Source organism: Lynx canadensis, chromosome C2 (genome assembly GCF_007474595.2).
Source record: "Lynx canadensis isolate LIC74 chromosome C2, mLynCan4.pri.v2, whole genome shotgun sequence".
NCBI lineage: Eukaryota > Metazoa > Chordata > Mammalia > Carnivora > Felidae > Lynx > Lynx canadensis.
The window spans coordinates 110,033,810-110,046,366 of NC_044311.2; the positions used below are offsets into that span (position 1 = coordinate 110,033,810).

The 12,557-nt window shown below is 38.0% G+C and overlaps 1 protein-coding gene across 1 annotated transcript in view; it reads left to right on the forward strand.

The window, feature by feature from the left end:
- Positions 1-12,557, forward strand: part of IMPG2 (interphotoreceptor matrix proteoglycan 2) — an 82,444-nt gene that overhangs the window by 12,751 nt on the left and 57,136 nt on the right. Inside the window, exons 3-5 of the mRNA XM_030330330.1 lie at positions 147-313; positions 3,506-3,537; positions 11,564-11,613. Of these exons, the coding sequence (XP_030186190.1) occupies positions 147-313; positions 3,506-3,537; positions 11,564-11,613 (249 nt within the window). The remainder of the gene's footprint in view (positions 1-146; positions 314-3,505; positions 3,538-11,563; positions 11,614-12,557) is intronic.

Below are 12,557 nucleotides of genomic sequence, written 5' to 3' on the forward strand. Positions count from 1 at the left end.
AGAAGAACTTTGAGAATCATTCCTATGTCCTTCTAGAATGGACACTGTGGGCACGAGTGCCTTGGAAATCTGAATAAATAGGTTCATGATCATTGTGAGAACCTGAAAGTACTTTCCATAAAAATTCCTCTTTGTCTGTTGTCCAGTGTGTCAGGAAGCTGTCTGGGAAGCCTTCCGGACATTTTGGGATCGACTTCCTGGACGTGAGGAATATCGTTACTGGATGAATTTGTGTGAGGATGGAAACACAACTATATTTGAAATGGGCACAAATTTTAGTCAGTCTGTGGAACATAGAAATTTAATTATGAAGGTAAGTGTACTAACAAGGGAAGAATTGCTGGACTATTGTAGGAGTGCCTACACACAGCTCAGGCTTGAAGGAAGAAAGAGCAACACCAAACACCTGCATTACTTTTGTTGTTGAATTAGGCTATTTGAGTGAGCTGCCATAGGGCATGGCTGAGTCTTTGTATCCCTAGCTCTGGCTGTTAAAATGAACATTGTTAACCCAGTAAGAGCCTCGGGCTTATGTTTATAAATGTAAATATTTGGAAATAATACTCAGCAAAGGTTTAGGCTAAGAATATAAGTCCTCGAGAGTCACTCTTGCCAAGGTTTTGCATATTATCAATTCAGAGTAGCTACCAATGACACTAAGATATAGTTCATTGAATAAATGTTTAGTAAAGTATAAATATGATTCTACTTAATGAATTTGCTTACTTATTTTCCTTCTTTTAGAGCTATCTTATTCTTAGCAAAGGATAAATAAGCATGCATATAGACAAATTACTTGCCCACCTTTCCCTTTTCATGTAGCATGCATGTATTCATGATGAGAAAATAAAAGAGAGAGTGAGAAGGGGGAGAGGCAGAGAGAGAGGGAGACAGAAGATCCAAAGTGGGCTCCATGCTAGCAACAGAGAGCCTGATGCGGGCTCTGTCCCATGAACCTTGAGATCATGACCTGAGCTGGAGTTGGACACTTAACCAACTGAACCACCCAGGTGTCCCTCTTCTGTTATGTTTTTAACTGCTCAATATTAATAAATATGAGTATAGCTACCAGTTATGTATGTACCATGTACCAGGCCACATATTAAGCCTATTAAAAGCATATTTAATAACAACTCTACAAGGAGTTACTAATATCCGCAATTTATAGATAAGAACATTAGGCATCAGAGTTATTCCTTACTCTAGATTATAAAACCAGATGGGCTGGAGCTTAAAATCAAACATAGTTTTCTTTTTTAAAAAAGTTATTTTTTTTGCCCTTTACCATTGGGCCTTCCTTCTCAGTCATTACCACTTTTGCAAATTGCAGTGGCTAATATGGAATAGCTATTAACTGAAAAAAAATACACATACACATATCTACACACATTTATATTTATGTCAGCATTGCCCATCTCAGTTGTGTCCACACTATGGAAGCAGTTGACAGAGCAGCAAATACAGATGATGTATAGCAAATGTATAGTTAGTATTAGCATTAACAATAGCCTCTTGTGATATTACATTGCAAGGTATTTTTTTTTTTTTTTTACAAGTGCAACTTTTAGAAAGGTAAGATCTAAAGGTGTTGGAAATACACTTTCAATGATTATTTAGTACAACATGGAGACAAAGGGGGTGATATGAGACCTGGATTGAATCTTAAATAACAAGTATAAGTGAGCTGAATGAGGAGTTTGGGATGAACAGTCCAGACAGAGGGGGATAGCACGAGACAGATGTTGATAGGGAATGACTTGGGCCAATATACAGGAAGGGTAGACAATAAGTGACAAGAGATCAGACTGGAAGCTGGAAGAGTAGATAACTCTGGGGATGATAAGAAACTGTTGATGTGGAAATGGGATTCGGAGCCACTGGCCAAGAAAGAATTCTTCAGGCATCTTTGGTGCAAAATGGTGGTTTTATTACAGCACAAGTGACAGGACCTGTGGGCAGGAAGACCTGCCCTGGGATTGCCCTGAGTAACTGATTATATACCTGGGACTTGGGGGAGGTAAAGTCGAGGGGAAGTTTGCAAAAAGATTTTTCTAATGCTAAAGAAGACTCACAGGATCCTGAAGGCCTAGCTATTGTCAAGCTAAGGTTGTTTTTACCTCAAGCAAAGCATTGACATTAAAACAGTTGAGAGTTCCTGAAGAAATGTCATACTCTGCCTGTCTCAAGTGTTTGTCAATGGGCTGCAGGTTATAAGGAAATTTAAATTTATCTACATTTCTTTTGCCTTTGTTCTCCACATTATAAGTAGGTGAGTCACAGAGGCTGATTGGACAGTTTTGAATTAAAAAGGTCATTATGGTTTCTATACACCATGGGGTGAATTGGAGGCAACAAGACTGGAGCAGGAAGACTAGTAATTACTGCATATCTGAGGACATGAGGGTCCTAACTAGACAAAAGATAGAGAAAGGAAGCACAAGAGATGCAAATAGGAAAAAAGACTAGTAGAACTCTGTGACAGGTCAGATGGGAGTGGGAGAAGAAGAAGGAATGGCCTGGGAAGCTTCCTCATTTCTAGTCTGGATGACTAAGACCAAGAACTTGGGCACAGAAGCAGCTTTGTAGATGTAGTGGGGAGATTGAGTTCACTTTTGAATGTGTTGTTTTGAGCAATCTGTGAAATGCGAATTGCCTGATTTAGGTTTGAAGCCAAGGAGAGTGGTTTGGGTTATAAATATAGCTGTAGGAGTCATCTGGCTTGAGGTGGCAATTGAAAGCATTTAGACTGGCTGAGATTATTCTAGGAGAGTTTGTAGAGCAAGAAGAGCAATGAGTTATTTATAAATATCATGAGAGTTATTTAGAGTAATAGTCTTTCCATTTTATAGAGGAGATATTGAGAGATTTGGGGGTTTGCCTTCATATCTAAGCAAGAGAAAATGGGACTTGAAGTTAGGTCTTCTAACTTAGTGTTCTTTTTATTATATTGGCCTCAAAACAAAATCACTAATTTAGAGGAAACTTAGGGACAATTTGCTTTAGAATGTCCCAGAGGAGAAATCCAGTTATTGTTATAATTTATCTTTTTGTCTGAATTCTGGAGAAACAGATTTAGCATTTATTTTATCCACATGTCCCTATTATTCTAGTATGAGAGTTTCTATAAACATGTTAGGTCACAAAAAACTTTGATTCTAAGTCCATGGAAGGTTAATGTAAAACTCAACCAATCTCCAATCTATAGATCTTTTTGGAATGATTAGCAAGTAAAGTCTATTAATCTGTGCCCATTAAGAAAGAGCACGGGAACTTTTGGAAACATAAACAGAGACTGAGTGCCAGGACATTCCCACAGTCACAAAACAAACTTGGCATCATTAGTACCTTGCTTTAATTGTTTGTTTAACCATAGAGAAAAACAACATAGATTTGTAAAATAACAGTATAATGTAAGGGCATTAGTGTTTTCCATGCAGTACATTTTATGTACTGCTTATTAACTGTCATTAACTCACACAGTCATGTTTATCTTTGTTTTCCTTAGAAAATGACATATACAAAGGAAACTGTAAGCAGGTAAGTGTCTTTTTTTCCCTAATTTCATGTTTAGCAACTGAGATATGTCATACCTATTCCAAGACTCACCCCCAATTTAATGGCTCTGTTCTATTTTCTTGCCAGTTCCTGCAGTCATCAGGGCTGTGGCTAAGTCCCAAATTGTTTTCCTCATCTTGAAGCCACTTCCCATTCAAGGCTACCATCACAGTCACTGTGCTTGTTTACTTTCTGAACTTGCCAGGAGGCAGACTTATTCCTTTCTCTTGAGTGAGAAAAATAGACTTCTGGAAATGGAATATGGAATGATCTACTTCAGTTGAGGTTTATGCACTAATAGTAAAAATGTTATAAAATGTTACACCTTAGTGGAGAATAGTTTATTAAATGATGGTTGGTAGTATGGATCACTTTACTGAGAAATGATGATTGTGATCTTGAAATACAGGAATAACATGGAGTGCCTTGGGTGGCTCAGTCAGTTAAGCATCTGACTCTTCATTTTGGTTCATGTCATGATCTCACAGTTCATGGGTTCGAGCCCTACATCAGGCTCTGCACTGACAGTGTGGAGTGTGCTTGGGATTCTCTGTCTCCCTTTCTGTCTGCCCCTCCCCCATTCATATTCTCTCTCTCTCTCTCTCTCTCTCTTTCTCTCTTTCTCTCTTCCCCCCCCCCTCAAAAATAAGTAAACTTAAAAGAAATATAGGAATAACACAACCTTGATGAATCCTGCAGTATTAGGATTCTTGGCTCTATCAGCCTTTAGGTTTAGGATTAAGGTCATTTCTGGGTCCTGAGCAATAGCAGTACAGAGCAGATCATGGAAGTGAGGAATTTAGTGTATAAGGATTAAAGATTTCAATTCTGTCCATACTCAGAGTATCTAGATTATGCCAGTGTAGGAATGATTATATAGAAAAACACCATTAGGGCAGACAATCCAGATCAGTGCCTCAAATGAGAGAGGAAGACAGATTGAAAAACCAGTTAGGTGAGTCAGTGCCTGGACATCCAAGCTGGGCAGCAGAGGCCAGCCCAAAGCATAGTTGGAGTACACATGTGACTTAGTGGGGCATATGTAGGGGTCAGATCAAACATGAGTAAACAGGAGGGAAGGGGACTCTGTGGTCTCACTCATTCATACAACTAATGTTACCACTGGGTCTCTGCTGGGGCCTGGGATGAACACCCACTTAGATGCTGGGCCATGTGTTTTCTTAGGTGTGGGCTTTCACCACTGAGAAGCAGAGCTTGGAAGTTGCTTGTGATTGCCATTGCAACACCCAAGCATGAACTAAGTACTCTGTTGAGTCCCACCAGTCCTAGTAATCTTCATGATTGTAACTAATGAAATGGTGGCACATTTTACACATCTTATATAGTTAAGATGTATGTAAACAGCATAATGCATATGGCACTTAACCTAGAAGAAGCTCTGAAGTTTACTGGGAGGTGGATGTTAGCAAGTTTGTAGCTTGCGGGTTATTATCAAGTGGTGGAAGGAAGCTTACCTGAAATAGGGTGGACAATTGTAACACCATCTGAGAGTGGGTGTGGCTCATGGCACAGGGGTAGCCGGAAGATATGTAAGGTGTGGTGTGTATTCCTGTGTGGCTCACTTCAACTGGCTGCAGCTTTCTTTGGCTTCCTAGCATTTCTCACAATGAAATTATGCATAAATAAAGGAGAAATTTTGTGTTATGCTCATTTCTTACTGTGATAATCACACTGGAACAAATTCATAAATAAGCATCATAGCAGGACTCACTGAATCGTATATTTTTATTGATAAGGCACTGTCTGTTCTACGTATAAGGAACTGAAAATATGATTTACCGTGCTTAGAAAATAACATATGTACTAAAATAACAATATATGAAAATATAAATGAATATTGAGAAATTTAAAGTTTAAAGTATCTTTCCGATCTAACTAGAACAGATGAGGCTGGGGTGGGGTGAAAAATGCCAACCGTGGTAGTTGCTGAAAGGGGTGACCTGGGGTTAGGTAACACTGGGAGTGAAACCATGGGAGTGGCTGGCCTAAGAATTCACTAAGCCCATCTTTATCCAACTTGAGTTCTTTTCTTTCTTTCTTTTTTTTTTTTTTAATATTTATTTATTTTTGAGAGACAGAAACAGAATGTGAGCAGGGAGTCAACAGAATCCGAAGCAGGCTCCAGCCTCCAGCTCCGGTCGGAGCTGTCAGCACAGAGCCCAACACGGGGCTTGAACCCACAAACTGCAAGATCATGACCTGAGCTAAAGTTGGATGTTTAAACCACTGAGCCACCCAGGCTCCCCTATCCAACTCGAGTTCTATAGTGATCCATTGTAACCCTTTATGTGTTCTTCACTTTTCTATATTCAAATTAATTTTTATGATTTTTTTTGAGATTACTCTCGTATTCTCAGTGTTGAGATTCTTGTGTTAGATTTTATTGCTGCTGTAGCAAATTACCACAGCCTCTGGTAGTTTAAAACAACACAAATTTGTCCTACAGTTACATAGCTCAGAAATCTGACGTGGGTCTCAAGATGTTGCCAGGTTTGCATTCCTTTCTGGAAACTGTAGCGGAGAATCTGTTTTTGTTTTTTTTTTTTTTTTTTTTTTTTTTTTTTTTTGCCTTTTCCAGCTTCTAGAAACCACCCACATTGCTTGGCTCATGACCCCCTTCTATCTTCAAAGCTAGTAATGGCTGGTCAAGTCTTTCCCACATTTCATCACTCTGACACTTTTCTGCCTCTTCTTCCACATTTAAGGATCCTTATGATTGTGCTGGATCCACCTGGATAAACCTGGCTACACTCCCCATTTTAAGGCCAGCTGATGAGCAACCTTAATTCCAACTGCTACCTTAATCCTCCTTTGTATGTAATTTAACATACTCACAGGTGTTGGGGATAAGGATGTGGAGGCCACTATTGTTCCTATCACAGTTCTCTGTAATTTAAATTGCTGCTTCTTTGTGAACTCTAACCCACGGGCTGACCTAAGCCTTGCATCAAATACTCTGTTTTGTATCACTTTAAGCTTCTCCTACTATCATCTGTCCGCTGTCTTTAAAAAAAAAAAAAAAAAAAGCATTTTTCACCTTACTTAGGACCCTACATCCAATCTTACCTCTTAGACATCTCCCAATCATTGTTTCTCTCTCTCCTGAGTCTTCACCTTCTCCCATTACTAACTCCTTATGAGCATTTAAACATGCTCAAATCTCTCCCATGTTCCCTATTTACAAAATGCCCTCCTCCAGCACTTGTCTCCATTATAGTTGGATATTTTGAAAGCATCTCCACTTAGCTCCAGTCAATGCTTAACCCCCTACCTTTTGGACTTCCTGTATAGTCTCCATAATTAGTACAAAGCCCCACCTAGGTTATGTGTTCACCAAATAGTTGTTAAACGAATAACTGAGTTTCTGCTCAATTACCCAAGTTTATTATCAGGTCTCTGGTGATATTCTTAATATAAGAGCTGTTCTTTGGGATTTTATTTTGTACATCAATTAACTTACATTTGTAGTTGAGGATGCCTATCATGGATCACAAAACCAAATATACATTTTTTTAAGCAAATGTTTTATTTTATTTGGTACATGTATATCCCTGCTCCATTATCCTCTGTTTTCTCTTATATTTGTTTAGCATTTCATATTTTTGTAATGCTTCTGCATATAATATTTCATTTAGTTTTCACCAATACCTTTGAGAAATAGGTAGGGTAGGGAAGTATTCCTGTTTTGGAGATTAAGTTCTTGAGGCCCAGAGCAACTGAGATATTTTTCTAAGGTGTACACAAAGTTAATGATACTTCTGGGACCAGCACCAAGGATTCCTGGCTCTGTGCCTTGAGTTCTTTTGTGTTATGTTCTGATCACAGTTAACAGATTCAAGGGCAGAGCAGAGTATAGAGAATTGTCAAGGGGAGTAGTAATCTAGATGTGAAATTACGCTTATGCTCCGTGTGGCTGTGCTATCTTTTGATACAGTCTCACCTGAATTCTGAGAGAATTAGGCAGTAGCGGTGAAGTAATAAATTATGTGCTGGCTGAGCTGAGGAGATGAAAATGTAGGAGGTTGTTTGTTGCTGGTATGAAGCTAAAGGTCTTAGCTGAACAACCTCAAATTTGTGGTTCGGCCTAGAAATGAACTAGTATTTCTGTCTCCAAACTCAATACAACTCTGTGTTCTAGTTCTGTTGTGACATTTTAGGGGATCTCTGCAGGAGGCATACCTAATGAGAACATGTTGAAAGGATTCTTGTTGTTAAGTGTTTGTTTTTTGCTGTTTTCTGAAAGGAGAGTGGGAAAATGAGGGATTAAGAGTTGGAATGATTTGAATTACTGAGAGTTGCCTACTTACCATCATTAAAATAATGTTAATTTGAATTCAGTAAGTGAAATCTAGTTCTGCTGAAGTAAACAAACTTCTCCATTGTGAATGCTTCCTTAGAGAATTAACTTAAAGTTAATTAATTAACTATTTGCTTATTATTTTAGTTGCAGTATTTCTTTTTAAATTTAAATTAAAAAAATTTTTAATTAAAGTATAGTTGACATACAACTTTTTGTCATTCAACATAACATACTCATTCAACAATTATATAATCACAAAATGCTTACCACCATAAGTGTAGTTACCATCTGTCACCATACAAGGTTATTATTATATTATTGACTGTATTTCCTATGCTTCATCCTTATCCCTGTAGCTTATTATTTATCAAATGTGATTTGGTGTGGGGGACAATTTGACTGACACCATGTGAGGTCTGGTTTCTTGGCCACGCCATCCCAACTTCCAGTTCTAGTTACTGTGCTGTGCTTTGGCCCCTCTGTCTTGCTTTACCTCTTTGTTCTCATAGCTGGTTCCTCTCCATAGCTCTCCAACTTTGACTGGGTTTCCTTTCCTCTTTCTGGGACCTCACACACTGTGACCTTTAGGTCATTAAGTTTATGTAAGCTGTTATCATTATAACCATGTTGTTTGCCCTTCTAGTCAATATGGCTCACGTAAAGGCCATATTGTGAGGAATTAAGATGAGTGAGAGTGAGGTTTCTTAATCAAATGGACCTGTTTTACATCATAGCTCCTCTATTGTCTAACCGTGTGACTCTGAGCAAATTCTTAACCTCTTCTAATATTAGTTTCCTCATAGGTATAAATGGGGATATTAGTATCTTCCTTTTAAGGTTGTTGACACAATTAAGTGAGTTAACCATGATAAAACACTTAACACAATGCATGATTTATGATAAATTTAGTTGTACTCATTCTTTTTTTTTTTTTTTAATTTTTGTTTTATTTTAGAGAGAGAGAGAGCATAAGTGCAGTGAGGAGAGGCAGAGGGAGAGAGACAGAATCTTAAGCAGACTCCATGCTCGGTACAGAGCCTAACCCAGGGCTCAATCCTATGACTCTGGGGTCATGACCTGAGCTGAAATCACGAGTTGAACACTCAACCAACTGAGCCATGCAGGTGCCCCTAGGTGTACTCACTCCTGCTGGTGTTATTATTGAAAAGGGAACTAGATACTGTCAGGAATTTTAAGTATAGCCTTGGGCCATATCAAGTCATTGTGTCATGCAGGAAAAATTGCTTTATTCATTTTTTCATCTATAAAATGAAGGTATTGGCAAGGGGTTCTACTTTGTGGACAACTGATAGATCCTATTCAGGCCTGATTATGTTAATGTCTGTCTCAAATGCATTTGAATCTTACTTGCTTTTAGCTCTATTCCCTGCAACTTGAGAAGCCTCTTGATGCTTTCTCATCACCCAGGCCCTTTCTCCACTCATCACTCATAATAATGACTTATCCAGATGTCATATTCCTTAGGTTCTTCTAGATGACAGCTCACTGAGAAGCAATTTCCTGCAAATGCACTATAAAATAACCAAAAGTGATAGGTTTAGTGTAATGGTTTAATATGTTATTCTTTCTAGATAGTATTTTTAAAAAGCAGAAGAATCTTTATGAGATTTGTAAAAACTCAGTTTCTCAAATTTTCTTTCTTTCTTTTATTTTTTTTAAAGATTTTTTTATTTTTTAAGTAATCTCTACACACACCATGGGGCTCAAACTCACAACCCCAAGCTCAAGAGTCACTCGCTCCACCAACTGAGCCAGCCAGGTGCCCCAGTTTCTCAAATTTTCTACCAAAGCTTGGGAGTTTAGGGAACATTGCCCTAGTTGACTCCCCAACTCCAGTGCCAGTCATGAAATGTCTTTGAAAGATCTTAATATCTTAATACTAACTTTAACTTTATAGTCAACTCCACAATATAGCCATGTTTGTTTTAATATTAAAATGTTTTGAGTTACATATTAGTTCTTACTTAGTTCCCTACCTGCCTATGCTTCAAGTAAAACTGATGCTTCAGTATGTATATCATGTTTGTCTGGTGGCTTTGAGTAACCCCCTACCCCCACCCCCCAATGACCTTATTTAGAGCACTAAGACAATCTAAAGGAGTGCTTCTGAAGATGGGAGTCACTGGAACATTGGCAAGTCTGTGAGGGAGACATTTTTGATTGTAATCACATCACCTTAGGAAGCTGACTTTCGTAAAGTTGAAGACAGTTTTCAACTCTTAACAGTAATGACATCAGCATCCAATAGATATAATCACCATCCAACTCCTTTGTAAAAGTTTAGTGGAACATCCCTTTTCCCTTAGGACATATCCACAAACTTTAAAGTTCTAAAACTTCCTAAAATTACTATACTTTAGGGGCGCCTGGGTGGCGCAGTCGGTTAAGCGTCCGACTTCAGCCAGGTCACGATCTCACGGTCCGTGAGTTCGAGCCCCGCGTCGGGCTCTGGGCTGATGGCTCGGAGCCTGGAGCCTGTTTCCGACTCTGTGTCTCCCCCTCTCTCTGCCCCTCCCCCGTTCATGCTCTGTCTCTCTCTGTCTCAAAAATAAATAAACGTTAAAAAAAAAATTACTATACTTTAAATTTTATATTTTGGGGGTATGTGGAAATTTGGACTTGCAGAAACCTATTTTCTTTCCTTTGGAGGAGGGACTTTTCCAATTGTTTCGATTTTTTCTTTTTGTTGCAGAGCATCATGGTTAAAGGATAGCTGCTTACTTGTAGCCTGTTAGCAGTATGACCTATAGCAAGTCATTTCTCTAAGCTTGACTTTCTATAAATAAAAACATTTTATGATTTCTGTGATCCCTCAAATGAGATGAGATTTGTGGGTTTTTTCCCCCTTAGCAGCAAGTACCCTCCTACCAGTACTATTTGTTAAATTTGTAATCATTTATTTGTTGTCTATTTTCTGTAAGACTATAACTTTAATAGATCATGTTTGTTTTGTCCACACAATATTCCCGATGTCTTGTACACTGCCTGGCTAATAGTATTTTTTATTAATTTATCCTAAAAATATCTATTTAGTGCCTACTAAATACTAGATGCCTAGATACTATTTTACGTTAGAGATAGAGTAAAAATATGAGATTCCTAATCTCAAAGAATTTATATTCTTAACTGCAGTCCTGTTCAATAGAACTTTCTGCGATGAAGGATATGTTCTTTACTGTGCTGCCCAATATGATAGCCATTAGGCACATGTGACTGTGGAACACTTGAAATGTGGCCAGTATGAATGAGGAACAGAATTTTAAACTTTATTTAATTTTAGTTAATTTAAATTACCACATAAGTCCAGTGACTACCAAGACAATGCCATTCTAGAGGATTAAGAGATTAGAGACAGAGATAAAGAAGTAGATAAATAAATCAACAAATAATTTCACATAGTGATAATAACTGAGAAGAAATCAAACAGGCTGATAAAATAGTAAGTAGGGAAGTACTTTGTATAGGGTGATTCTACTTGAGTAGAAATCAATACATGTAAGATAAATGAATTATGAAAACTATTACTTCTTAAACCTTGTTAAATCAGTACTTGGGTTTGGAAACACTTGTTTGGAGATCTAGTGAGTTCCTTTTGGGAAAATAAACCCCAAAATATATCCACATATTTCTATCATTTTTATTAATGTTAAACATTTTTTACCTTAGCCCTGAATTGTCATCTCCAGTTCCTGTTGGTGATGCCCCAACATCAGGAGGTATGTTCTTGTGCATTTATTCACTTTTTAAAAATTCTTTGTGGTTTAAGATGATCTTGTAAGCAAGCACATGTTCCACCTCACATTTAAAAAGTACCAGGCTTCTCTCTCCTTATATGTTGTTCAAGAGTCTCAAGAAAAAGTGATTGTGCTTTCATTTATTTTAAGGCATTATGTTGTGGGTACTTAAAGACCTTTAATTATTGAGTATAATAAAAATCAGAAAACTACTTAATACAAACGTATGACCTAAAGAATTACTTTAAGGCAAACACTCTGTAACCACTGCTTATGCCAACAGGTAGAACCTTTCTAGTTCCACCATTTGTCATTTGTCTTCTACGAGTTTCTCTGAGTAAGGATTTTTTTTTTGAACTTTTTTTTTTATATATATGAAATTTATTGACAAATTGGTTTCCATACAACACCCAGTGCTCATCCCAAAAGGTGCCCTCCTCAATACCCATCACCCACCCTCCCCTCCCTCCCACCCCCCATCAACCCTCAGTTTGTTCTCAGTTTTTAACAGTCTCTTATGCTTTGGCTCTCTCCCACTCTAACCTCTCTTTTTTTTTTTTTTCCTTCCCCTCCCCCATGGGTTCCTGTTAAGTTTCTCAGGATCCACATAAGAGTGAAACCATATGGTATCTGTCTTTCTCTGTATGGCTTCCAGTTCCATCCACGTTGCTACAAAAGGCCATATTTCATTTTTTCTCATTGCCACGTAGTATTCCATTGTGTATATAAACCACAATTTCTTTATCCATTCGTCAGTTGATGGACATTTAGGCTCTTTCCATAATTTGGCTATTGTTGAGAGTGCTGCTATAAACATTGGGGTACAAGTACCCCTATGCATCAGTACTCCTGTATCCCTTGGATAAATTCCTAGCAGTGCTATTGCTGGGTCATAGGGTAGGTCTATTTTTAATTTTCTGAGGAAC